General features: G+C 44.1%; 3 protein-coding genes across 5 annotated transcripts; 1 reads left to right on the top strand and 2 right to left on the bottom strand.

Moving 5' to 3' along the window:
- The first annotated feature begins 72 nt into the window (after positions 1–72).
- On the top strand, positions 73–3,526 carry sertad3 (SERTA domain containing 3). 3 transcript variants are annotated; one of them, XM_054795121.1, is made up of 3 exons: positions 101–217; positions 975–1,105; positions 1,928–3,526. In XM_054795121.1, the coding sequence occupies exon 3, from the start codon at positions 1,936–1,938 to the stop codon at positions 2,851–2,853; it is 918 nt and encodes a 305-aa protein (XP_054651096.1). In that variant the 5' UTR covers positions 101–217; positions 975–1,105; positions 1,928–1,935; the 3' UTR covers positions 2,854–3,526. The 3 variants fall into 3 exon arrangements, with proteins under 3 accessions (XP_054651094.1, XP_054651096.1, XP_054651095.1); XM_054795119.1 differs by lacking the exon at positions 975–1,105 and having other exon boundaries at positions 73–217; XM_054795120.1 differs by lacking the exon at positions 101–217 and having other exon boundaries at positions 227–1,105.
- On the bottom strand, positions 3,503–14,451 carry kcnk6 (potassium channel, subfamily K, member 6). The gene is made up of 3 exons (XM_054795118.1): positions 13,979–14,451; positions 8,018–8,410; positions 3,503–4,365 (listed from the first exon to the last, which is right to left on the bottom strand). Exons 1-3 carry the CDS (start codon positions 14,439–14,441, stop codon positions 4,115–4,117), a joined length of 1,107 nt encoding a protein of 368 aa, XP_054651093.1. The 5' UTR covers positions 14,442–14,451; the 3' UTR covers positions 3,503–4,114.
- A 6,444-nt stretch (positions 14,452–20,895) lies between these two features.
- si:ch211-14c7.2 (uncharacterized) lies at positions 20,896–27,391 on the bottom strand. Its single transcript, XM_054793769.1, has 6 exons — positions 27,187–27,391; positions 24,461–26,276; positions 23,763–23,923; positions 22,391–22,512; positions 21,986–22,103; positions 20,896–21,702 (listed from the first exon to the last, which is right to left on the bottom strand). The coding sequence occupies exons 2-6, from the start codon at positions 26,016–26,018 to the stop codon at positions 21,571–21,573; spliced, it is 2,091 nt and encodes a 696-aa protein (XP_054649744.1). The 5' UTR covers positions 26,019–26,276; positions 27,187–27,391; the 3' UTR covers positions 20,896–21,570.
- Positions 27,392–27,903: the final 512 nt, after the last annotated feature.

Genomic DNA, 27,903 nt, shown 5'->3' with positions numbered 1-27,903 from the left:
TTAAAGGGTTTTGTGGTTTATTTTGAAGGCTTGTGCAGGAAGCTAGCTTTGTGTTTAACATCCGGTGTCGCAGTTAGTCTGTTTTTTTTCAAAGTGTACTCTGTGATTGGCTGGTCGGCTTTTATGTGGCAAAAGGTCGAGTAGTGGAATTTAAATTAGAATAGTCAACTTTTACTACCGCCGTGTGACTTTGTGCCAAGTAGTACTTTGATATCAGGTAAGTTACCGTAACATTTGAACGTTTCATGTTTCGTTTCCTTTCATCGTGTACACTTAAAAGACGGAGGATTGCTTCCCCCTTCGCCGGTGGGTCAACGTGTACATGTGTAAAATGCGATAACTATTGACAGCTATGGCGATTGATAGTTATCTGCTTTTCTTTCTATTGCTTCAATGTTACTACGTGATTGAATAGGTTAACTTCAGTCTATCACATGAATTAATATTCTGCGATGACTAAGCGGACGGGAGATGATGTCATCGTGTTGGAATTGCAACTACTCACCGTGCATAATAACACTCTAGTTAATGTCATACAATCGTACCTACTTTGTGTTTATGTATTTATGATCGACACGAAGTGCAGTTTATGGTTTCTCAGCGCCCAAATACATTTTTTGTCATTAAAAAGGGACCAACGACGGCATGTTAAGGTAAGACTACACTACCCATGATGCATTCGCCTTGTAGCCACATCCCAACATTTTTGGCGAGAAGCTCAAGAGTTAGTGATTTGCTGCTCATCGAAGGCACTGAAATGACGCCACACATATTGACCAATCACATGCGACTTGAAGAGAAACTTGAGCAGGGGAGCGCGAGGGGAAAAACTGCCCTCCCGTGTTTCACTTCAGGAGCGGTTTCATTCGCCGACGACGCGACACATTACAAATCAAAGGCGGGAGAAGGAAGGGCGAAGGCAATCGCACGCTGATTGAAGCATTTAAACTTTAAACTAACTTTTTTTTTTTTAGGACGAACTCTGCTTCATGACAAAATATGACATTTTAACGAGTAGATAGAAGAAGTCCAAGGGACAGCAAACACTTAACGGTTGATCAAAGCAACCGTTGGAGTCACCGAGGGGAAACTATTCAACCATCAGGTCGGTTTTGCAAACGTTGACTTTTACATGTCTATTTATAGCTGATGGGTAGCTGGCGGCTTGTCTTCATGTGTGTGTGTTAGTTGAAACATCTTAAGTTGTTTGGCGTGTTTACGACTTGGATGCTCAATGGCCGCCTTTCCCTCCAAGATGAAAGTAGAGGCTCTGTGTTCCGTTTAGCTCAGGAATATTAACATAGTTTAATCACAAGCAAACGTAACACAATTGGAAGAAACAGCTTCCTCCCTCTGCTTACACTCTTCAGTAACGCCATAAAATATATACATTGCGTTGGCGTTACAACTTTAGCGCGGCGGCGGCGGGGGGTGGAGCTTTAGCTAGCCATGTTAGCCTTCTCTACCAATAGCAAGTGATTGAGTTTTTTTAAACGGTTGTTTTGTAACAAAAAGTACAAAAACGACACCCACGTTGGCATTACCGATTTAACGACGTTAAAAATACTATTCGAGCGATTGTTGATACTTTTGGCCGCCATCTTGAATGTGACTTCGGGTTTCTTCGGCTTTACGAACTCTCCTGGTCCGATGTAGTTTGCCAGCATGGACGTCATTCCGTCAATTTTAGTTTGTATAGAACACGCGAAGAAGTAAGTTTTGGCACGAAAAACCAGCAGGAATATGTAAAATAAATGTTTTCGAAACAAGTACTTCTGAAATAAACTACTTGTGATTAAAGTAATCAAACAATGACGTTGATGTAATTGTTTCTCTTATTAATGTGCATTCAGCTACTGTATCGCCCAAGACATCAGACCTGCTATGAAAAGTGTATTGTTGTTCTAAACAACTTTTTGTCTTGCAGTGTTGAAGATGATTATGAAGACGCACAAGCGTAAACTCCAGCCGGAGGCTCCTGAGGAGGTTTCAGACAGGAGCAGCCTGGCCTGGGAGAGACAGCGGCAGTTTGTCTTCAGTGTTTCCATGCACAAGTATCAGCAGGACCAGGAGACACCTGAGCCCAGCCTGAGGAGGTCCGTCTTGATCACCAACACGCTGCGGCAGATGGAAGCGTGTCAGGCGTCCTCTGTCGGCTTGCAGGTGCCCCTACTGTCTGATGTTCATGAGCCAAAGGAGCAGCTCGGTGTCGCTGCGCAAAACGACCTCCCATCTCCTCCCAAATGTCAGCGGGTGGTTCCCAACGGTGGCAAAAGTGTGTCTTGTGCAGCATCGCTCCCCCTGTCTGCGGATGACGAGGACTGGAGCTTGTTGGCCGTTGATCCAGATTTTTCCATTTCACCCGCCATATCGACCATCCTCACCGGCCTGGACTCCACCATTGATGTGAGCACTCAGGTGTGTCCACGGACGGCCCTCAGGTCCTTGGAAAACCTCCCGGCCTCCCCTGATGCAGGAGTCTTCTGGCTGAAGCAGGTCAGAGGTCACGGGAGGTGCTGGGAGCAGCAGCAGGAGTTCATGGAGTGGGAGGCCAGCATGGAGGTGAGCAGCGCAAGCTACCTCAAGGACGTCATGGTGGAGGACATGTTCCAGGACATAGACACGTCCCAGCTGGAGAGGGACATGGGAATACTTGGCCTGAGGGCCAGTGGAGCTGCATACCCCACTGCAGAGGATCTTCAGTGCCTGACTCCCCTGACCCCCTCCACACATTCCCAGCCTCTCCCGCTCAACCACCACATGAAGGGCCTGCCGTCCTTCTCCTCCTTCTCGGCTCACATGAGAGAAGGACTGGAGCTGGAGAATCTGATGACCACGCTGGTGGAATCCTGAGATGTTCGTGCGCCAAAATGAGCTTGTGTGCAGCACAAAGTCGTCACGGGGAAATCATGCAGGAAGAAAACTGCATACATGATTTATTTAATGCTGCTAAGCAGCGAGTCGATGCACGGTCAAGCAACTCTTATTTGTTACTGATGCAATGTCTGTTTAAACACTAATGTTCTTCCGTGAAGAAAAGTTTAACCCTTGGTATTTATCAAGCGTCGTTACTCGTTGAGATGCACTCTCGTATTTCAAATGTTGCTGAGAAGAAACCACATTGAACTGTGATATCAGACTAGTTTGTCGCTTAAATGTTGTCTTGTTCATCATTTACTGTTGGAAGGCGGGCTCGCATTGTTTGAGGCCTCATGTTGGAATGGACGCACTTTTGTTCTTAACATTCATCACCGAGCGAGCTTCTTGTTTCTTTGTCAGCTGACACAAAGTCTTGAAATGTTTACATTCACATGTTCCACAACCTTCATATTCCCTTGTTAAAGCCTCCACATATTTATAACATGTTTTGTTGTTGACGTTTTGTCCATTTAGTCACTATGGCAGTTGTCATTGTAATGGTGTTGAAATGGAGGACAAATGTCCACATTGTATTTACTCCTCTTTTTAAAGAGATTTGTCTTTTTTCCCCACTTGTACTAATATTTTTTATTAAAATGACAATTTCAAGTTGTTTGTGCCTCAATGAAGTGAATAATTTCATCTTATTCGGTGAGCAAACATTTTTATTTATGACATCTACAATATTGAAAAGAACAAGGGGGTTATATTACAACATCAGGTTACAATCTCTTGTTAAAAGATGTGAACATTAAAGTGCTTCAAGTGTTAATTGCACACTTCTGAGCCACTTGGCCCTAAATCCACATCATTAAATACTTCAGCATTTGAATCGTCTCCCGATTCACACTTCTAAATCAAAAGGAGCAGTACAGACAAGCAGACACCAGGGGGCAGCACCGCATTCTCATGGCAGCTTTGTCATTTCACTGCAGCTGTGGGAAATCTTAGTGAAGATAGGACCCAACAAGTGCAACAAAAATAAAGTATTTTGACAGGCAAATATATGAAAGACAAAAGTCATGAGACATTTTGGTGCGAGGTTGTCCTGAGGTTGTGGAGTCAACGTGTGTAAAGTTCTCACCTTCATGAAGCGTTGACAGAAAAGTCCAGAGAAGAGTCCATATTCAGAGGTGTAGTCTTGCTTAGGAGGCATCCATAGTCCGAGGTAGAGCTTCTCTCTCCTCGCCACACTTCATCTGGTGCTGATGGAGTTGTAGGACGGCTGCAAGGAGGGCTCCAGATGCTCGCTGGCGGCCTGCTGCGTGTGCTGCGAGCGCTTCTGGTCGCCGTGTCCGTTCTCCATGATGGGCTCGCGGTCCTCGTCCAGGTCGGACTCCTCGCAGCGCGGCAGCTGCAGGAAGGTGGTCAGGCCATGCAGGTCGGCCATCTTGTGAAAGGTGCGCAGCAGCAGGTACATCATCATTAAGCCCAGGAAGAGGTACACTGCGGGAGGGAGAGTGAAGGGGACGGCAATGAAAGACAATTTAGGTCTAATCCTTAAAAATAATAATAATAATAATTTTTAAGTGAATGAAAGTTGAAAACAACACATGGTTTCATACACGCACAGACTCCACCCTGCACCTCAACGGTGAGGGATTATGACACGAGCGTGAGAATGAACCCCAGTGAAGGATTAGGACTTTTTGTCCCATGTCAGGGTTCTTAAAGGAACAGCGTCTCCACATCAAAGCAGCTTTCAAAGAAATAATATGGACAGTGCAAACTCCAAACGGCCGTCCTAAACTATTTGCTCAACACAAACACTACAAGTTTGTGTCCTGGCCTGGCCTCGTTCAGTTAAAATATGTCCTTTAAGTGTGTCCTGCTTGCTCCTAGTCCATGTCCAGATGATGCATAATAAACAAAACATACTTTCAGGCAAACATTTTCTTTGGCTAAACAAGAGACAGGTCTGGCACATTGCACACCTCAAAGTATGTGGGGTCATGACAGAAAAAAAATTGACAATCACTGTCCTATCACATGTCCAGCTCTGTCTTAACTGTCCTAGCCCTTCAGTCGATTTTAAGCCTTGTTTACACGGCAGATTTGTTGATGAAATGAAGTTCTCGCAATGTCCTGATCTATCTGCATGTGTTGCTACGCTAACAACGTAAGATTCCCTTCGTATGTTGGTGGTAGCGGCTCGTCTGTCCGTGTGCTCTCCCCAAGTTAGCTCCTCTTCTTTCCTCGTTTCTCCTCATCTGTCCTTGTTGCTCCTTACCAGTACCATTATGTCCTATATGGTCCTATCTGTTCAAGGTGTCAAGGTCTGTCTTAATTGCCTGTATAGTCGCTCCTCATCTGTACTAGTCAGTCAATCTTGTTTACCAAGTCAACGTTGTGAAGACAATAGTTTGTCATCATTCAGCTGACTGGATTAGTCGCAGTGAGTTCAAAACGGCAATGAAGAGTTTATTTTTAAGACAAAAAGCTCTTTCAACGCTCTCGGATTCAAATTACAGAAGTTTGGCATGAATATGGTCATGTGATGCTCTGAAGAACAAAGACGTGGAGGGAACACAGCAGCCCCTTCTAATGGGAAGCACATGTGCAACCATCTGGACGGGGAAGCACCGCTACTTCTCGTTTTGACAAACATCAGCGCTATTGTGTTGGTGTTCATAGTCGGACAACAGTGGACAACTAGCAAGCAAGAGCAGGGGTGTCCAAACTTTTGAAATTGGAGGACTTTTGTGTTACAGCACCACCTACTGTCCTGGCATGCACACTACACGTTCCTTTGCATCATCATAGAGTCGAGCTCGACTCAAGCGCCCCTCTACCTCAACTGTCAAACAAAATACCTCACATTCTGTCTAAAAATATAGGAGATTCCTTGTGAGGCTCATATTTTTGCCTCCTGCTGGACATCTCAGCAGGTATGTAGTGTGTCCATGTGACCGTTCCCATCACGTGGCATCAAGTGCGCCATCCTCTCTCCGCCAATAGTCATCCATATCTGAGGTAGTTTGACCTAAAGCACATCTTCTGCTAGAAGCTATTTGTCCAATGGAACAGCACTACATTGAATGTTTCCTGAGTACTGAATAAATGAGGACACCTCATGTTTTCACTGTAAATGACATTTGTGGCGCCCTCTATGGGTTGTGCTTAAAAAGCTTTGGAAGACATGCTGGCATGCAGGTTGTGACGTGACAAAAGATCAAAACCACAAACTTCAAGTTTTCCCCCGTCAGAGTCCAGTAATTCAGGATTTGTGACCCCGCAAATTTGCAGATTTTTGGTCAAACCGTGTTTTTTTTCCCCTTCACAGTGGACGATACCACTCACATTCTAGAATGGCATCAGCCCGAAAATTGTATCATTAGACAAATGGTCAATGACTTATGGCAGGGGTGTCCAAAGTGTGGCCCGTTCTTTTTATTGGCAGCACAAATGGAAAATAAAAACAAAGACAATTTATGAGAAAGAAGATAAAATATTAGAAGAATGAAGTCATAATATTAAGACGACAAAATAGTTTAAAAGACTAAAATTGTAATTTTATGAGAAGCAAAAAAAGAATTTTAAGAAATTTAGGTTGGGTAAAAGTTATGTTACAAGTCAAAATATTATGAGGACAAAGACATAAGAAGAAAGTTGAAATATTTGTTAAAAATAAATAAATTATATACACACGCACACACACACTGTAAAAACAGTAAAAATGAAAAAATTAGCTAAAAAGCATAGGGAGAATTCATACTAATAATAAGCTTTGTCACTGAAAACGCTGAGATGCAGGCAGATTTTTTTCTTTAAATATAAAAAACATCTCAGCATATCTACATGGGTTGGTTAAAAAAAAAAAAAATGTAAAAGTGGCCCCGCCTCCTTTCATTTTTCGGTTATGCAGCCCTCGGTGGAAAAAGTTTGGACACCCCACTCGTCGTCCCGTCTGTGCCACTGAAACAACGTTTTGCTCGATGGCGGCCATGTTTTTCAACCAATCCTGCTCAAATTTTACACACACATATACACGCACGCACGCGCGCACACGCACGCACGCACAAGAAAAATAATAATAGCACAGCCAACACCATAGTGGTGAATGTTTGGACAAATTTTCACAGTTTAGTGTGCTGCAGTTCAGGAGTAGAAGAGTTCCATCGTGGGGTGCCCTAATATTTTCACATGACTATAGCTGCAGCAATTAATCGATGAATAATCAACAACTATTTTGGTACCTCTATTCATCTTTTTTTTAATTTCAAAATGTAAATATCCTTGGATTTCAGCGTCTTAAATGTGAATATTTTTTAATTTTCTTCATCATCCATGAAAGCAGACCGAATATGCTTGTTTTTAAGGCAAAACAAGATATTCACACATATCAGCTTCGACTTTGGAAAACAGTGATGGACATTTTCGCCTCTTTTCTGACACGTTTTGGACTAAACCACTAACTGTTTCTGGTTCATTTCGATTTGGTCCGCAGCAAATGTCACTGTGGTAGTCAGCCATGTGTTTTCTTGCGTTTACGTTGCACTGGAGCGCAGTCAAGATGAGATAAATCCCCATTTGGTGCAGTCCCGAATGCACCACAAGGGCTCTACTCGTAAAATACAGCATGTTCTACTCATTTCCCCGCATTGCTGCTTGATTGAACGTGCCTGAGGACGACCACCACAATGGAACTGGAACCTGAGTTCCTAGGTCAGGGTTCGAAGCGCAGCGATGTTTTTCCCGACACGGCTGTGATATTTTTGACGAGTGTGCGTGAAGCAGCTGCCTCTGGAAGAACTGCTGATGTTTATCAGGCAGGAAGCAGGAAGTGACCATGTGACACAGCTGCACAGACACGAAGAAGTCAAGTGAGCCGATCTTAAAAAGAAAAAAAGACAACATGACGACGTAACTTTGACCTGATATGAGTTCACACAAGTATTTTTTTTTCTTGAACTAAATGTGCTACTTTTAAAAGGGTTTTAACTCAACATAAAAATGTTTAAACACATCGTGACAAAGGATTTGTGTGTTTTCCTTTGCTCCTGTTGGCCGGCGTGGATTAAATTGCGTCAAACCATGACGTGAGAGAACATTCAGGTCTAAACCGGATGTGTAAAAAGAAGGCGTGAGCGTCACTCACCCATGACAGTGATCTGGTACACCTCCTTGAGGTTCTGCTCAGGCTGCATGGCGGGGACAAAGTCGCCCAGCCCGATGGTGCACAGCGAGACGAAGCAGAAGTAGAAGCCGTCCAGGAAGGACCACTTGCCTTCCACCACGCTGAAGACGGCCGCCGGCGCCACAAAGCAGCACAACACTACCAGCACCAGCAGCAGCACAAAGTGGACGGCGGTGGCCGGCCGAGGCTGCAGGCCCAAGCGCTGCAGCAGGCCGAGGGGGGCGAGGACCAGCGGGTACATCAGCCTCTGGACGCAGGCCGTCAGCACCAGCATGGTGAACGGCACGCCGATCAGAGCGTAGACGATGGAAAAAATCTTACCCGTGTCGGACAGCGGAACGGTTTGACCGTAACCTGGGAACACAAAGAAGGAAATCCATGAAATCACCAACACTTCCTTCTTTTTAACTTCTTGACAAGCATAACTTTTAAAACAGCTGTCAGGACAAACACTCTGTCCTTTCTACGCCATTATGGACAGTCGGAGGGAAAACTTAGCGTGACCGAATGGATGTAACGCTACGAACGACACATGGTCGCCATGAAAACATGGTCTCACGCTGAACGCTCTGACGCGCTTTCACTCAAATCAGTCATGCTTTTATGCACAGACAGGTCATATTGCTTTTAGGATGACGACAATGACAATCACATGTAGCATGCTAACTTGGAATATTAAAGAGATGGAGAGGAGGAGTGTTTCATTCATTTATGCGTGGCGGCCCGCCACAAATTTGGAGCCATCTGTTCGCCCTCACTCGCACATTCTAAGGGGCCTGTCCGTCTAGCTTGTCCTTACAACTCCACACAGTAGATGGAAATGTAACGCTGCTTCTTAACACTTCTCAAACGCGCACATACTGTACCACAATTGACTGGGTCGTACTATATAAGGCGTCCGATTATCTTTGCAATGAGTGCACACTCGCATGGAGCCTGGGGCGCCGTAAAGGGGGGGAAAGTTAGGACAATTCTTAAAACAATCTCTTGTATTTGGTAGTAAGAGTTAAATATCCACATTGACCAACAGTAAACTTCCATATTGACTGACCACCCACCCTATGGCGACATGAAATGGTTTGGTCCACTACTACATTCACAGCGCTTGCCTACCAGTCAGCAGCTGTGGCGGAGCAGAGAGAAACAACGCTGCCGGTTGTTTTGGCAAAAATCAATATTTCCATTGTATGAACTTGCTCTGTTTTGATCCAACTATTTTTGTGTGACTTTTCACCTCCGACTGTTTCTTTCATCTAGCTAGATGTGTTCAGGTCAGCCTGTCCGCTCCGTCTTGCAGCTGGCTTCCTTCGAACAGCAGGAGTGGCGACTCCCCTTTCGAAGACAAAAAGAAAAAGTTCCTCACTCCTGTGTCTTCCCAAACTGATATATGCCCGTTTGTGTCCTTTTTCTCCTGGCACTCCTGGATAGAGGGCTTGGCCCTCTTTTCAACTGTACCCTCCAAAGCTTTGGAAGTAAAATTGACAAAAGACAGGTCTCTGTGAACAATTTTTATTGATAGAAAAATTGCCCAAACCCAGTGCCTAGTAAAATAAAGCCTGGGAAAGAGGAAAAAGGAGAGGGAAGAAAGGCAAACGAAAAGGGCGGAAATACGGTTTTTTGTAGTCTAGTCAGTCTGAGCGTCGTGGAAATGAACCCGTTAGCTTAATGTCCACAATGAAATAAGCTAGCAGAGTGTTAGCATGCTGTGCTAGCCTACATAGCACTCCTTTTTAAATCAACATTTAATCAGCACAGGTAAATGTTTAGCATGTATTATTAAATCAGCTGTCAGCAGCAGCCCTGTCTCGCCCTAACTTTACCCCTCCCTGTCCCAGTGAAGAAGGTGAGCAACACTGTGTTAAATGACTCTACAGTTAGCACACTTCTTTTTTTTTCAGTCTTTCATAATGGAGGCAGGGAGGACTTTCAACATTAGTGCAGACCTGCCAACATGTACGAACGTGTCATACTGGGCCTGCAATTTGGCTCTTGAATACGCTTGTATGCTTCACTGCTCTCCATTTTGTTGCATTTCGCTGTTTTTTCAGTTTCAAGTTCAGTCTGTGCAGCACAGCTAAATAAATACAAATCACTTTCTCAGTAGACTGACTGTTGCATGGACACCTCACTGGTACTAAACATCACACTGGTAGTTTTGAACAATAAGAAGCAAGACATTTGCAAACCTCCAGAGGTGGAGTTATGTAAAGCTCTTGTTGCGTCAGTGAAGGTTCCCGACATGTGGTGACATGGAAACATTCAATGTTATTTTGGTAACGTTTGATAATGTTATTTTAAATCGTCCAGCCAATAACGTCATGTTCTGTTGTTAATTCAAGTTGAAAAATATGAGATAATGTCGCACATTTCTTAGGACACAAACCAAAAAACTCAGCTTTACACGTCCACACACACACACACACACACACACACACACACACCGAGTCTGACTTTTTGAAAGAGTTTTGCATGATGGTCGATTATGCGAATGAGACTACACAAATCAGATTTTTGCCTGTTTCTCGTCATCGGAGATCGAATGATGACCCCACCCTGCTTCGTTTTTGCAGCGGGCCAGAAAGTAACTAAAAAAGAACTACAATTCCAATGACGCTTAGAGTGCTGAAAGTGAAAGTAGTGCATATCCGCAATAGAAGCTAGTATAAGATGTTTTGAAGTGCTATGCCGCGATCGTGTTTTGATCTGACAAATCTTAAGTAAGTTTGATCACGTGTAGAATTAGTACAGCTTCTGCTTGGACTGCTTGGACCGCGGCAGCTGTTGAATGTCTCACGTCTCATCGGAGCTAACAAATGACGTGGGGAACACCGAGTGGCGGTAGGATTGCAAGGTTTATACTGTGTCTTTCTGTGTGAATATCCCGTGTTGGATATTCAACATAGACAACAGCGGCTTATAGACAAGCATATGTACAAAAAAAAATCTCTTTAAATTTGGTGGGTGCGGCTTATATTCAGGTGCGGGGAATTCACGGTACTCCTACAGCCACTTGCAATGTCTGCAAAATGACAATTTCAAGGCGTGGTACGAGCAGAGCTGCATTCAACACCACAAATGTAATCAGTCATCTGAGGACCAAACATAAAACGGAGCACGAAGCGAAAAGGCTGCTACTTGCAAAGCAACAAGCTCTGGACGAACAGAGGAACAACAAATCTCCAAAAGTGAGCAATCTCTGAAAAGAGAGTCCAATTTATTGATTCAGACAACCAACCCATCTCCGTAATAGAGAATGTCGTCTTTTACAACATATGGATCCACGCCATCTTCTGCCATTACTACCCTACATTGTTAATTTAGAACACCAGCAAATTCTAAATAAGCTTTAATAAAAATGTGTTATACTGTGTTTACCTCAGTTACTTGCTAAAAAGATTTTCAGTTCCATAATTTATAACATCACTGTCAAAGCCTCGGCTATGGACTCCAAACCGGATCGGACACCAATAATGCTGATCAATATACCCCAAAACCCAACACCACAGATAGATTGCAGCCCTGTGGGTCGCATTCGTGACTAAGATCTTTTTTTACCCCCTTACTTAGCATTTTATCATATGCCAATATGCTAATAATACAAAAACAGAACACTCAAAATGAGACTTTTTGGATGATTGTGGTTATTTTAAGAAGTATACCTGTGTAATGTGACTTCAGTAACACAAAACTGAAAAAAACCCCACTTTGGACCTTGGTTTTAGATATTTTAACTTGCTTTTGCATCGAATCTGCCAACAAACCAACAAACTTCCTTTTTTCATGCATAGGACGAACATTCCATTTTTTAAATCAGTTTAAACAAATGTGGAGCGTCCTCTTTTTACACCCAGCTAGTTCGTGGTTCACGGACGGCCAAGACTACAACCACTACTACGCCATTTTCCCTTCAAATGTTCCAAAGTGGACATAAAACACTTTCATACTCCATCCATCCTTTTTCTATGCTGCTTATCCTCACTAGGGTCGCGGCGGTATGCTGGAGCCTATCCCACCTGACTTCGGGCGAGAGGCGGGGTACACCATTGGACTGGTCGCCAGCCAATCGCAGGGCACATATAGACAGACAAACATTCATACCTATGGACTTAAGAGTCGCCAGTTAACCTAACATGCATGTTTTGGGAATGTGGGAGGAAACCGGACCACGCAAGCACGAGAACATGCAAGATTCGAACCCAGATCTCCTGACTGTGCAGCCAACATGCTAACCACTCAACCACCCTCTAATCCTCACCTCATCAAAATGCAAGGGCTTCTTCCCCACCGCATACACCTCGAGATATCTGCTGTCTAATTTAGGACCACACTGATCAGGTGGGATTCCATGTGGTTTGTAGCGCTCACACTACCAATGAAAAGTCACACAACATTTCCACTCCTGCTTGTTCTTTTTCCTTCTCCTTCCTCCAGGTAAAACAAGTCCAGACAAGCACGGTGTCCAGGTGACATGAGGAGAGATGGGACACCTGAAGCGTTTCAAAGGTGAGAAGGTGCGTAACACCAGCAGAGAAATCTGAGACTCGCACAAAATCAGGTTTGTTTTACTGCGCTGCCAAATTAACGTCTGCGTGACAGCGTACGACTGCGAGAAGATTCCAGGAAGAAGATGATGATGAGGCGATGGAACGAGTCCTCGTTTGGCCTCAGGAGAAGGTGGGGCCCTCCTGATATTCAGTACTTTTAAGCGCCACTGTTTTTAGTATTAATCCTTTTTTAGCAATTAGTTTATTAGCTGTTAGCTTCCATTTGAAGCTTTTTCGGGGATATTTTCATGTTTATGGAAACTTGCTTGCCCTGTATACTTTGCACTAAATGGTGATATCATTTCCTGGGCTACACTGATATCATTATGTACTTCTATATGTGCCACTACCATGTCATTATTTAGCAATATCATCAAAGACTTGCACCTTAACTTGGACACCAATGACTCGGGACTCAACTCGGACTTCATAATACTTTAGCTTTTCAGTGAGTGTGTTGAATAAAACATGTCTCCTTTCAAAGTAATCAATTCATTTCCAGAAAGAAACCACACTTTCCCACGGAATCGGCATCGTTGAATGCATTGATTGAGGTCCGATCAGGTTTAAGAACCAGCAACGAGGGAGTGGCTCACATTTCTGTGAGCGCCAGACTGCTGGGGAGTTGCAGTGATTAACACAGGAGCATTTCATTTGTATTCCCAAATGACGAAGTCATGGTATTTTATTTGGTAAACACCTAACAGTGCTTAGGACTTGTAAGGACTCAAAAATTTCAAGCCTCAGACTTCAGACTTGACCTGTCTTGTCTTGACTTAAGACTTGCAAAACACTGCCTTTCTCCCACCTCTGTTATTTTGTACTATCACACACGCTTGTACTGCTATCAAGAAGCCAACTAGCAGGATGTTTACTTTGCCAGCGCCCCAGTGTTTAAAGATTGCAGGCAATGTTGGTCTTTAAGAAGGCTGGAGACCTCCTACGTGTTTTTAATAACATGGAACACCATTTTGTACTCATTTCTACTGGCAAAGCATCATTTATATGTACAGTAAAACAAACCAAGTGTTTCATTGATTTAAGAAGGATTTGGACACAAGATATGGTTGAGAGTCATATTAGTGTGTTAAAAGAAGTAGAAATTGAGTTTTAATACGCAACACTGATCCTTGAAAGTCTATCTTCTAACTAATAAAGCAAATAAAAGCAGTGAAGAGAGAGTGGGCACCTGGTTTCATCAGCTTCAAAGTTTTTGTGGATCCATTTCCTGTATTTTTGATGGGGTTTTTTTTCGATTTCACTGAAATGTGACCAAACAAAAAACCTCCACGTGTTAAGTGGACACCATGAAACCGGCCTGGTTCTCAGTCTAGGAACCCCCGCCCCTTTTAGCTTGTTGTTTCCTCCTCAGACTCACCCACGGTGGTGACCAGCGTGTTGGCGAAGAACATGGCCGAGGTCAGGTCCCAGTTGGACGGGCCAGAGGCGTTCCTGTGCACCGTGACGCCGTACCTGTTGGCGGCCAGCACCTGGCCCACGAAGAGCTCCAGGGCGGCGGCGGAGACGCAGCTCTGGTTGAGGAAGCGCTGCTTGAGGGCGTCCACGTCGCGGCGCAGCTCCTCCTCGGCCGGCCGCTCGATGCTGGAGAAGACCAGAGCTCCGAAGAGTAGGTAGGTGACGTAGAAGAGGACGAAGCCGGTGAGCAGCAGCCAAGACCTGCCGAGGGAATCCATGTCTGCTGCTACTGCTGCTGCTGCTGCTGCTGCTGCTGAGGAGCCGCCAACTGGATTTGTTCCTCCGCCTCCTGCTGGACGAACCCTCCATGTAACTTTGAGGGGGCCGAGCTCGGAGAACTTGACGCCCATCTCGGGGCCCATCATCCTCCACCCACCATCCGCAGGAGGGAGCGTTAAGTGGCCGATACAGCACTTTTGAGTATCGACCCAAAAACGTGTACTATACAAACAGAACAAGTATTGACGAGACCGGTACTTATTACTTGGAATTTTCAATATATTAGAATGACGAATGATGATTTAGCATTTCATTTGTTGTCCATGATTATAATCTTAATAAAACACAGGGTGACGATTTTAGGCAAACAAAATATCATGCTACCAATATTTGTAACGACCCACCCCTTTCCTCGTGCTGAGTCCCGGAGGTGATATCCTAGATCCTGTTACACCATCCTCACCTCACACTGTTCCACTCAAATCTTTTAATATTAAACTCTTTGACAAAACTGACAGCTGATAAAGACACATTTCATAACGTTTAATGTTAGTTGTTTTTACATTTCTCACTCGGATTTCAAAATAAAATAATAGTGCTTAGTGAACACTTCATTAGGCACACCTGCACAATGACTTTCAATACAAAATCATAAAAAAAAACCCTTAATGCTGTTTTTTTACGTTTGTTACACAGATTTCAAAATAAAAGTGCTTTTGGACACTTCAATAAGCACACACGCACAATGACTTCCCATATAAAATTAAAAAAAACATTTTTAATGCTGTTTAATGCTTAACTTAAATCTTTAATGCTTTTAATGCTTAACAGCATTAAGGGTTTTTACATTTCTCACACAGATTCATTAGGCACGGCTGCACTTTGACTTCCCATACAAAATAATAACAAAAAAACTTGATGCTTGATAGTTCTCTCCCGGATTTCAAAATAAAAGTGTTTAGACGACAATTAATTAGGCACACCGTCACAATGACTCACAATAAAAAACAAACAAAAATGCTTTTTATGCTGTTTTCCTTTTACATTTCTTACCTGGATTTCAAAATAAAAGTGCTGAGTGGACACTCCATTAGGCACACCCGCACAATAACAACCAACACGAAATACTAATAAAAAAAATGAATGTAATTTTTAATGCATTTTTTTACATTTCGTACCTGGATTTCAAAATAAAAGTGCTCAGTGGACACTTCATTAGGCACACCTGCACATCGACTTCCAATAAAACCTAAAAATACTTTTAAAGCGTTTTTTTTACATTACTCCCGATTTCAAAATAAAAGTACGACACACCTGCACAATAACAGCTAATACAAAATGTAAAAAGTACATTTAACGCTGTTTTTCTTTTACAATTCTTTTCAAAATAAAAGTTCTTATGGACCCTTCATTACGCACACATCCACAATAGCTTCCAATACAAATTTTCAAAAAATGTTCAAACTTAATGCTAATTGTTTTACATTTCTCTGCTGGATTTCTCAAATAAAAGTGTTTAGAAGATAATTAATTAGGCACAACATCACAATGACTCACAATAAAAAATAAACAAAAATACTTTTTATGCTGTTTTTTTTTTTACATTTCTTACCTGGATTTCAAAATAAAAGTGTTGCGCGGACACATCATTAAGCACGTCCACACAGTTATTTCCAATGGAACGTTTTTAAAAGAATCTTAATTTTTTTTTTTTATGTTTTCATATGGTTTTCAAAATAAAAGTACTCACGGATACTTTATTAGGCACGCCTTCATAATGACTTCCAATACAAAATTTAAAAATGACACTTAATGCTGTTGTTTTTGCGTTCTCGATTGAATTTCAAAATAAAGGCGCATTAGGCACACCTTCACAATTACTTCCAATAGGAAATTTATAAAAATATGCTTTTTGTAAGGTACTTATTTGGGAATATGTTTTTATTGTGCTTGTGCTTAGATACATGAGAGGGTCAAAATGTAAAAAAAATGCTGCAATGTTAATGATGAACATCCTGTGTCAGTGTCAAACAAAAGTTAATTAGTAAGCACCTTTCTAAAGGCATGTTACAAGAGTTACTAAAGTTAGTGGTGCTATAACAATGCAACATTGTGTCATCTAATGTCATTGAAATCATCTTTTTTTACTTTTTCTTTCAATAAAAGGACATCCTGACAGGCAAGCAAATCCATGACACAAGTGCTTTCTTGTGTTTATTCTAAGAACATGTTATGATTGTTGTGTTCATATGCATGATTTTCCTCCCTCCCTTCTATTTACTTTTTTGGCCCTGCAAATAACCTTGCAGGTCTCTGATGTGCTGTGTAAAAAAAAAAAAAGTTGTTTTTCTTCTGTCACGGCTTAAAGTTTCCTGCTGCTGCGCTGACTCAGCAAAAAATTGTGCTTAACTCTTTCATCGCTGACTAAGAGGATTTTAAAAGTTAGTTTTGAGGACGCACACACACACACGCGCGCGCAAACACACACTTAAGTGAGGTCGCTACCAGTGACCCAAAGTCAGTCCAACCTAGGTTGTACAGGTATGTAGTATTCTTGTCACTAGGTGTCAGTAATGTTACATTGATGAGACATACTGCCCCTTAGATACAACAGTGCATGGAGTCAGCCGTGACATGTCCGACATGATAGAGTAAAAATAAATTATCTTCCCATTCTGTGTGGAAGTGGAAGTTTTTTGGCTTCTCATTTCGCTCTTCTTCCCCACTTCGTTTGAAACACTTTCCTAAGTTTAGAATACGTAAATTGGACAGGCTATATAGTTAGCTCAGTAGCCTTTATGCTAGTGGTCACCATAGACCACTGATCTGTATTATATATCTGGATAGCTCATTGGCGATGACTTGTGAAGCCACACGGCCGCCATATTGCCACTCGCAAGAAACACTTCTCGGACAAGCTTTTGCATTCGTGGTGAACTTCTTTTATTAATTCGGATTGGACACAAATTTTGCCTTAAGATGCCTGCATGTGCAGCTATTAACTGCACAAATCGACAGTTCAAAGGCTGTGGACGAACATTTCACCTGTAAGTATGATTGAAATGTTGATCTATGATTGATAATTTAAGGGTTTTGCACTGTCAATCTCTCAGATATTTTCGATCGTGTAAAATTCCTCTGATTAAATGTATGTCCAGAATTGATACGTTTATATAGCTCTATAATAGCTAAGAGGAAATGTACGTACTTTTTTGTTATATCATGATATATGTATTTTTTTAAGGGACGCAGGTTGCGTTACTTGAAGGAATGGGAGAATCTCAGTGCTTCCATGATGCTTACCAGGCATTGTATACAGTGCAGTTAGCAAGCCAGTTGGCATACAATTGACCCGGCATGACCCTTCATTTGGATAAACATCAAATTTTTTTTTTTGCTGCTGAATAACTGACGTAAAAGGATTCATTCATATGATATGTTCTGGAAAATAATATTACTGAACATGCATATCGTATGTTTGAGATTGCAAACAACGTATTGTCTTACCCAAAGCATATGGTTTTGTTTCAGTGTTGCTGTTTTTTTCTGTGTGTGTGTGTGTGTGTGTGTGTGTTTATGGTTATTACACATTATGGTTATCACATATTATTCCTCTGGTTTTTGTTCAAATATATTTCTATATCAGAAAAGAGGTTATTTCTATTTCAAGATTCAAGATTCAAGATTCAAGAGAGTTTTATTGTCATGTGCAGTTATACCATGCAATGAAAATGTTATTCTGTTCATTCTCCCAAGAAAAGAAAGAAAACACAAGAAAGAATAAGAACATAAGAAACATAAACAAATAAACATAAATACCAATAAATTAAGCAACAAAAACAGAAGAGACATTAATACAAATAAATAATACAAATAAATAAATAAATAAATAAAGTGCTATGAGTGTGTGCTTGTGTTGCGTGTGGCGTGTGTGAGTGCTTCGTTGAGAAGCCTGATGGCCTGTGGGTAAAAGCTGTTTGCCAGCCTTGTGGTCCTGGACTTCAAACTCCTGTAGCGTCTGCCTGACGGTAGGAGTGTGAATAATGAGTGTTGTGGATGTGTGCTGTCCTTGATGAGGTTGTGTGTTCTTCGTAGGACTCTAGATTTATAAATGTCTTGCAGTGAGGGGAGGGCTGCCCCAACAATGTTCTGTGAGGTCTTGATCACCCGCTGGAGTGCCTTCCTATCACGTGTTGTACAGTTACCGTACCAAACAGTGATGGAGGCGGTAAGGACACTTTCGATAGTGCATCTGTAGAAGCAACTAAGGATTGTGGTGGACATGCCAAATTTCCTCAGTCTTCTCAGGAAGTACAGTCTCCTTTGGGACTTCTTCATAATTTGTTGGGTGTTGTGAGACCAGGTGAGGTCCTCGCTGAGGTGTGTGCCAAGGAACTTGAAGGATTTCACCCTCTCCACCTCAGTCTCATCAATAAACAGGGGTTTATGCGGCTCCTTTTCCCTTGTTCTTGGGTCGATGATCATCTCTTTAGTCTTATCTGTATTGAGAAGGAGATTGTTATCATGACACCAAGCTATGAGGTCCGCCACCTCTCTTCTGTATGATGTTTCAACACCACCAGTGATCAGTCCGATGACTGGAGTGTCATCCGCAAATTTAATGATGCTGGTGTTGTTCTGGGAGGCCACGTAATCATAGGTGAAGAGCGTGTAGAGGAGCGGACTCAGCACACACCCCTGTGGGGTCCCAGTGCTCACAATTCTTGAGCTGGATGTGCGATTGTGGACTCTGACTGACTGGGGCCTGCCTGTGAGAAAGTTAAACACCCAGTTACAGAGGGAGGGAGACAGGCCAAGTGTGAGGAGCTTATTTGTGAGTTTGTGGGGGCTGACTGTATTAAAAGCAGAGCTATAGTCTATAAATAGCATTCTGACGTATGTGTCCTGGCTCTGTAGGTGAGAAAGGGCTGTGTGGATGGCAGTGTTGACTGCATCATCCGTGGACCGGTTCTGGCGATATGCAAACTGTAGAGGGTCCACAGTTGCCGCCGGGATGCTCTTTTTGATGTGGGTCATGACTAATCTTTCAAAGCACTTCATAACAATAGGAGTGAGTGCTATAGGGCGATAGTCATTCAAGCAGGTCACGTTGCTCTTCTTGGGTACGGGCACTATGGTGGTGGACTTAAAGCAGGTCGGTACAGATGCTTGTGCAAGCGACAGGTTAAATATGTCAGCAAGCACATCAGCTAGCTCTGATGAGCAAACCCGAAGTGCACGTCCTGAAATGTTGTCTGGGCCATATTATGTTATGGGTCATAACACAAATAAAAAAATCAGAAAAAAATCAGAAAAATTTTAAATGCTTTCAAAACTTGTCCAAAGTCACTCTGTTTGATGATTCATATTTTGTACAGACAAGAGCATAGTGAATTGTATGAAAGTAAGAAAAAAAAGTAAAGGATCATGACCATGGATTTTAGTCCAAAAAGGGATGAGATATGCAGATAAAATTAAAATCTCTTTCTAGAGAAGTAAAACTATGCATTGCTATAGGGGAGTACTGAGCCAGGGTGCAGAGTAGAATTTTGTCCTAAAGGCAATGAGAATTGGAAGGGGAAAAAGTACATTATTATAGCCAAAAGATGGAGAATAACGTATCAATTCGTTTTTAAGGGACGAAGGTTGCGTTACTTGAAGGAATGTGAGAATATCCCCGCTTTTTAATTTAAAATATAGATGTTCTGCGAGCCTCTTCATCTGCTTTGTACACTACGTACGCTGTGCCAATGTAGTCAAGATGTGAGTGGTAAGATGGCGTCTCTGTGGCTTCAGCGGCTTGCACGGCGGGGTGCGACGTATGAGCTATCCAGATATATTATACAGATCAGTGCCATAGACATAGATAGACCCGTCGAGCGTTGAGCCGTACGTCAACGTCGCCGCCATATTGGATGTGTCACGGCTGCGCTGTACACGAATACAAGTAAATGTACTTACTTTCATAACACGCCGTTCTGCAAAGAAATTAAAATGAATGCCTCTTGTTTATACATTCACACACGCACTAACATACCTGGGAAACAGTTAGGCAACAAAAACAATATATTGGATCTTCTCAAATTTTTGGCGGCAAACTCTTTCCCAAGTATATTAGTGCGTGTGTAAATGTATAAACGAGAAGCCTTAACTTAAATTTCTTTGTAGAAAGGCGATTTATGAAAGTAAGTACATTTATTTGTGGCGACGTTGACGTATCGCCGCAGTGGACAAACCCACTAGATGCCTCGTCTAGTCTATTGTGGTGACTGTCTCTTTTGTCCCTGCAGAGATCCCGTAGCCTGTGTATGCAATGTAGTGTAAACAAAGATTAATAGGAGTGTAAAGGTGACTAGGGCTGTATAGAGGGCCCAATACTGGTAAAAATAAGCGTATTTAGAAAGTCATAAGCAGGTTTTCTATACTCTAAATGCGAAAACATGCTGTTTATTAATGGTGATTCACTTATCAAGGTAGAACTAATTAACCCGCGATATAGGGGTGTGTTTTGTCAGTGCTCTAGTATTTACAGCTCTACAACATGCGTTCATCATAAATGATGTCTGACAGGAAAATGAAAGAGTCCATCACGAGGCTGAGCAGTATCAATGTATTTATTGATTGATTTATCGATTCATTTATGACGTTAATTCCTTCCTGGTCGAAACACGTGACAAAATCTTACACACACAAAGCATTGACACATGGAGTGATCAACGAACTAAGAGTGTTGCCATAGCGACGCTATTTGATTGACAGCTTGGAGACGACAACATAGAGGAGTGGAGCGCAGCGAATCCGTGCCGTACCTGTCAACATTTGCATTTGAAAATTCGGTAGTTTCCCGGGGCAAACGAGAGGAGGTCACTTCCTGCTTGGCTGACCTTGTAAACAACAGCGACCTCTCAGGCTTTCCATGTTGGCACCGACTGGAAGAAGAAGAAAAACGTTTAAAGTCGCAAGAAAAAAAAAAAAACATTTAAAGGCGCTGCCATCAGCGTGTGACTCGGATCATGTGACACGCTGCCCCTCAGCGCCATCTGCTGTACAGCAGCCACAGTGCAGCTATGATTTGACATGCAACATGTCCCCCCAGCCCCAAAGAAAACTTTATTGTTCTTCCAGTGTCAAACAAAATAGTGCAGGTCAGCTTGCTGTTATTATTAGATGTCCCGACAGCTTTTTTAAAAAGTGCCGCCAAATAAAATCCCAAACTAAAGAGTCAGGAAGTGAGCGTCAGCTTTCTGAAAGCAGCGGCAGGATGTGTCAAAGAGGTCAGTCCGTGACGCTTCTGTTGTAGTCGCATGACAGCCGTCGCTTGGCAGACGCACTGTGGGCGTGCTGGTTGGATGAGTGGAGGCCAGGGGAGGGGCGACGATTGGCCCACCAGGTGACTGGTCTGCTGTCCTGCAAGGACAATGATGACGTATTGAGGAGTCGTTGGAAACTAACTTTCATTTGTGGACAGACAGCTCCTAATCAATAAATGGATCAAGCAGAGGTTAATTCTTCATCTTAGAAAGACATTTTGGCATGCTGTCAGCCCTTTTCTGCTCCCAGCTCAGAAAGCAACATCCATAAAGGTATGCCTGGAGGAGTTTGGTGTGGAAGAGCAGCAGAAAATCCCCCCTCCCGCCACACTTCAAAATCTTGTAGAAAGTTGACTTTCACTTAAAAAAAGGAGACTCACTGTGCTGGGCTGCTCCATGCGTAAGGACCGCAGCAACAGCTCACGTGACACGCCGCCACTTCCTCGTTTGTATCTGTGGACGATCATTTTGCTGAAATCATGGAAGCCGTCCAGAAGCCTGCAGAGTCCACATTTCATAATTAGTGGGGAGCAAAAAGACATTTTGATGAATATCATGACCAATGTTGCAATGAGCACACAGCGTTGTTGTTTTTTAATGGCGTAGTTCACCGTGTCGGCCACACGATGGAGACATTTCACAACAACGTGAACAAAGCTGATTTCAGAGGGATAGTTTTATCAAGATAAAGAAATACAGATTAGTGGGATTATGGGATCATCAGATGACAGCAAAGCATTAACATTTAATTGGAAATGTTGTCTACACAACAGCATTTGACTCACCGCTGCTCCTGACCGCTGCTTCGTCCCAGGAGCTGCGTCAGTGTGGGAAAAACGTCAGGGTCACCGGGGTCGCAGGAGGGTAGGTCGGGCAGCGAGGGGAATGCTGACGCAAAGAGACCCGCCTACAGGGCAGAGATGCAAGTTACATTAATAGACATAACAGCTTCTTTGTTGGAGACGATTGGGCTGTGCAGGTGTTCCTAAAGAAGTGTCTGATGTGCGGATGTTGACGTAGGTATTATTTACATACTCAACTCTCAGGAGACGTCGTATCTGCGGTCTATACCGGCGCGGCATGATAGGTGACGTGAGGACAATGACGCAGCTACAAAAATGCAGACCTAAAACTACTGTAATGAGTATTTTAATGGTATAAATGGGTCAAGTAAAAGCATCCTTACATGATCAATCATGTTCATTTTTGTCATTGTGTCGTCATGTTACTCCTCATTTGCATGCGCTGTCGGTGCACGAAGGCATGCTTTGCAAGCGAAAATAAACAGGCAGTGAAACATAACATCGCCTTCCTATTGGTGGGAAAAAAAGCTTGTCATCAATCAGTCTGGCTGCTTGGCGAGAGAGAGAGAGCGAGAGATTGGGGTAAGCCAACACTGCCATCAAGTGTCCAACCAATGCGAAGACTGACATCATAGCTATGAAATTCTTATACAGGCCTGATTCTTCAATCCTGATATAATATAATATCATGCTAGTAATATTGCACATAGTTACTTATTAGGGAATGGCGAAAGAATTGAGACGCCTATTTTTTTACTTACTTTCCACTGTGTTCCTGTTCGTGACATACATGACCACAAATGACGCAACTATCGACATTTTGAGTTGAGAACCGATTTTCGAGCATGAAGAGCTGGTATCGGAGGTGTCGATATTTCAGTATCGAGCCGCACATCACTAATATACAATAATTTTCTCTTTCGCGTTGCCTCACGCAACCATGGTGCGTTCAAGCAGCTGTAAACGAGCTGCGACATCTCAACGCTTGGTGGAAACACATGACCAGTGACGCATGAAAGACATAGACATGTAAAAATTGCGGGCTGGTACATGAATTTGACTTGTATTATCACCTATTTATGAATTATCACCGACTCAGGGTGAACGAGATGTGTTTCCACGGAAAAAAAGCGCTTATTTTTGGTGAAAAAAAGATTAATTGTTTGATTGATTAAATTTGCGGGGTCACAAATGCCGCCTCACGAATGTGCGCGGATCCACAGTATTAAGGTGGTCTGTATCCTGGTATGTCATGGGAGTGTGATATCACTGGACTGGGAACAGTGTGGGCGAGGCCTTGCTTTCAGGTGATTGACGTGCGTTCACGTTAGCGAAGTCAAACCAGCGTCCTTACCAGATTGTGATCATCATCGCGGTCTCTCCTCTCCTCCTCAGGCCACCACTGTCCTGCCCCATCCTGACCCTCATCCTGAGGAAAGGCGGTCCAGGCGTCACCTGACTGCAGGGTCGAGCTTCCTGTCCAGGTGGGCTTCCAGTCAGATGACTCCTCAAATGCTGTTAAAAACACACAAAGACGGAGACAGGATTGTTCATTGGAAGTAGTAATCTTAATTCTTCACCTTAGCAAGACATTTTGCACACTTGTTTGCTTTTAATTTTATGGGAACACTTTCAGGAAGATCCTTTTTTTGTTCCCAGTGCACAACAAGGTCCATCAGGGTTGGAGGAGTTTGCTGTGGATGAATGGAAACAAATGGACACAAATCCCCACAGACACACTCCTAAATCTTTTCCAGAAGATTGCAATTTCAAATGTTGTTGTCCGGGTATGAAAATTAGCATGTTCCTTTAACATTTCTTTAAAAAAAAACCCTGCTTAATCCCAGGCAACATGGTAGAATCATTTCAAAAATGTTATTAGGCGGATAAAGAGAGTGGATGTAAACAAGAGTGTAATCCCCGGCTCAGCCTCGTGCTGGAAATGCACTCCTGAGGCGTGGGAATATTGTGCGTTTGTGTCGTGTACGCTAGTGAGGCATGTTTGTATTAGAAAGTGTGCCTAATGAAGTGACCACAGAGAGAAGCACTCACCAACTGAGCTCCCACAAGGCACTGGGGCAGACATGGCGACGCCCTCGCTCCACGCTGCTCCTCCCTCTGCCTGCATGAACACTCCAAAGTCATTTTCCTCCTCCTCCTCGCCATGCTTCTCCTCCCGGCCCGCCAGCTCTCTCCCGTCTGGGCCTCTGTCTTCTTCTTCTGCGTCCACGCGGGGCAGAGTGGTTGCCATGGTGCCCGTGGGGTGCATGGTGGGGACAGGATTATGCAGGCGCGGAGCAACAGGAGAGACTCCGCCCTCTTTTCTCCCCTTTAGCGTCCAATCAGCTTTGTCAACGCCATCATCTCCTCTCTGTACTTCTAATTGTGAAAGTTCCCCCTCAAGATGGCCGTTGTCGTCCACGTGTCCTCGTGTTGTGTTTAACTTCACAGTGCGCTCCAGCTCGGCGTTCCCCTGCACCCTCTCGACCCGGAGAACTTCACTTTCAGCTTTGCAGGTGCTGTCCCCTGCAGGATGGGAGGGCTCGGTGTGTCTGCCTGTGACTTCACTCCCTTCTTCTTCTTCTCCTGTAGGAAGGATGACGTCCTGGTTTTCCCCTTTCATGTTTGAGTCCTTGCTGCCTCCACATTCCGCTTGAGAGTGAATAGATTCCAGGTCAGGGTCCGGCCCCTCCAAAATGTCAGTCCTACGAAGTGGGTCCTCCTCCTCCTCCTCCTCTTCCCGCTGCTTCTTCATGGGCGTTTTCTCCTGGCTCAGCCTTGTTGGAACGCCTCCTCTCAGCCCGTCTTCCTCCACCTGAGTGCTGGAATCATGTTGACAGAATCCAGGACTCCATGGCAGTCTTTCACTGTCCTGACAGCCCCCCCCGTCATGCTGCTCGGAGCCGGGAAGACGCTCCAAGCCCACTTCCTGTTTCTTTGCAGCTTCCTCCTCAGGCTCCTCCCCCTTGCCTCTTTTCTCTCGGCCAGCGGCGTGACCAGACTTCCTCCATCTCCGGCCTGACCGCACTCGACCTCTGACCGCACTTGAATTCTCCGTTTGAAGAGTGGAAGCGTCGTCTCTCCTCACTGCCCCCGACTTCCCTCTCAGCCAGCCCCCCGCCCCAGTCGTCCCACCGGAGGCGGGCTTAGCTGTGGAGTACAAACAACTTCCTTTGTCATTGCGGACAAAGAGACACTGAGTCTGCGTCTTTCCGTTGCCTTCAGACGTCTTCAGGGTGGCCACTGTCACCAGAGCGCCGATTCCCGACTGCCTGGCGTCCAGAGGGAGGCCGTACCCCGTGCGGCCCCACCCTCTGCTCAGGTGCACGTCCGCCGGCCTTGAACAGGAAGTCCTCAGGCCGGCAGGTGGTGTTGCCGGTGCTTGTCCACCCCCCACTGGAGCACCGCCCTTTTGGCGGTTCTTGGAGCACAGGGCCCAAGCTCGCAACCCCCGAATGAGCGGCAGGTCACCCAGGCCCAGCTCCAGTCTACTGGGGAGGGGCAGGGAGGCGGAGGAGCACTTGAGAGGGGCCTCGCGGGGGGAACTGCTGAGGCAGGGGTAGTTGTTGTTGTTGTTGTGCTGCAGCATGGTGCTCCACCTGGGACGCATTTAGATTTGATTAATCTGACGACACAAGATCAAACCTCAATTCCTGTGGCAGCCAAAACATCCAAAGGTCATCGCTGTATAACAAAGTAATTCAAATTGTCTCCAGAGGGGGCAGCATTGCTCGCTTGTGCTCATCCCTTAAACTGCAATAACAACAATAACACCTCTGCGACGCCCGCCCCCCTCCCCGTGGGCCTCCACCAGGTGATGAGAGGAAGTTTGATGATTCAAACATTCACTGACATCTTTTCCAACAACCTGCAGAGACAAAATACAACATTTAGACCAGTTCTGCTTTAAATGTCCCAAAACACCACAACACAAAGACAACAACTACCCATCAAGATAAAGACATGATGTTATGAAGTGACTTGTGTTGCTGTTGAAGAAAACACAATCATTTCATATGAAAAAGCGTCAAATCAAGGAGATTCTGCTTTTCCAAAGACGACCAGGATGTCACCCAGTGTGGCATAGACCTCCGCCAAGGCCAAACAGTGTAAGTCAGGCCATGCAGTTCCACTCCAGTCCTATAGGTGGCATAGTAAGGCACATTACAAAGTAGGTGCCGACAGTCTCACACACTCCATCTGCTGGATGTTAAATTATACCAGCACATACTGCATATCCAGATCTGCACTAAAACGTAAAGGCTTTTTCCTTGGCCCATGTGACACCTCTTAACATGCTGTTTTTTGTTTTTTTTGCATGATTCTGTTACCTAACCTAATCAACACGTCAATCAAGCCTTGGCAGAAGTAGTGGTAGTAGTAGTAACAGTATATTTGCTACTGTGTTTGTAGAGCACAATACTAATATTACAACATTTTGACTCTCTCATGTAGCTAATTAAGGCAGTCAAGAATAAAAAATAAATCGTTAGATTAATACTTAAACATCATTATCTTTGCAAGAGCAGAATTGGATGGTGTACCTAATGAAGTGGCCAGGTGAGTACATTTCACAGGCGGACTAAAAAAAATAGAAGCATTTGTCCGATAATGCAACAAACACACCGATGTAAAGATACGGGGCATAGTGACGTCAAAGCCCTTGCGTAAAACGCACTTGGGTCGTCACGCACGCTCGTGCACGTCGCGTCATTGCACACAGCACACCTGCCAACACATCAGGAATGAAAAGAGGAATAAAAAGAAACAGCCCTTACCTCATCAAAAGACTGAATAATGTCCACAGCACGACCCCCGCTCCCCCACACCTTGTCAGCGTTGATTTACAGGCGGAGGCTGACCATCATCATCATCCTCATCCTCAGTGGGCCTTAAGCACCGCACATCCACGAAAGAAATGTGGACATCCACTCCACTCCACGCTGCTGAAAATAGACACGACGCCACAAAGACTTCCTCCCCCCGCTCCCTCAGCGTCGTCAGCCTGCCCCCCCACCCCCACCTCTCTCCACCGCCATTGCGGCCATTGCGCATCATCTGCGACGCACTGATGATGCTGACGATGCCTCCGCGGACATGCAGCCCATTACACCCTATGAGGGCCCACCACTACCCCCCACCCCCACCCCCGCAGCACGGCGGTAGGAGGCTGGGGGAGGAGTCACTCGATAGACTGTACAACTACAGAGGAAGCAGCGCCTCATCAAATCCAGCAGATGGCACCATTTCCCCTCTCTATAGTACAGTGGAACCCGGCTCAGTCGGCCCCGCGTATGTCCCCAACCCGTCTATGTCGAACAACTCAATACAGCAAGGAAAAATGTGCAAACAGTGGCTCGTTTCCGTTCCGATTTTGGCTATGCCGACAACCGCTTATGTTGACGTCAGTCAGTACGAGGAGTGTCGAGATAAGCAGGTTCCACAGGTTTAAAAATAATACAGAACAGTCATTCAACTAAGAATGGAAACGAGTC

This window comes from Dunckerocampus dactyliophorus, chromosome 12, assembly GCF_027744805.1.
Source record: "Dunckerocampus dactyliophorus isolate RoL2022-P2 chromosome 12, RoL_Ddac_1.1, whole genome shotgun sequence".
Lineage (NCBI taxonomy): Eukaryota > Metazoa > Chordata > Actinopteri > Syngnathiformes > Syngnathidae > Dunckerocampus > Dunckerocampus dactyliophorus.
This window is presented reverse-complemented; position numbering and strand designations above follow the sequence as displayed.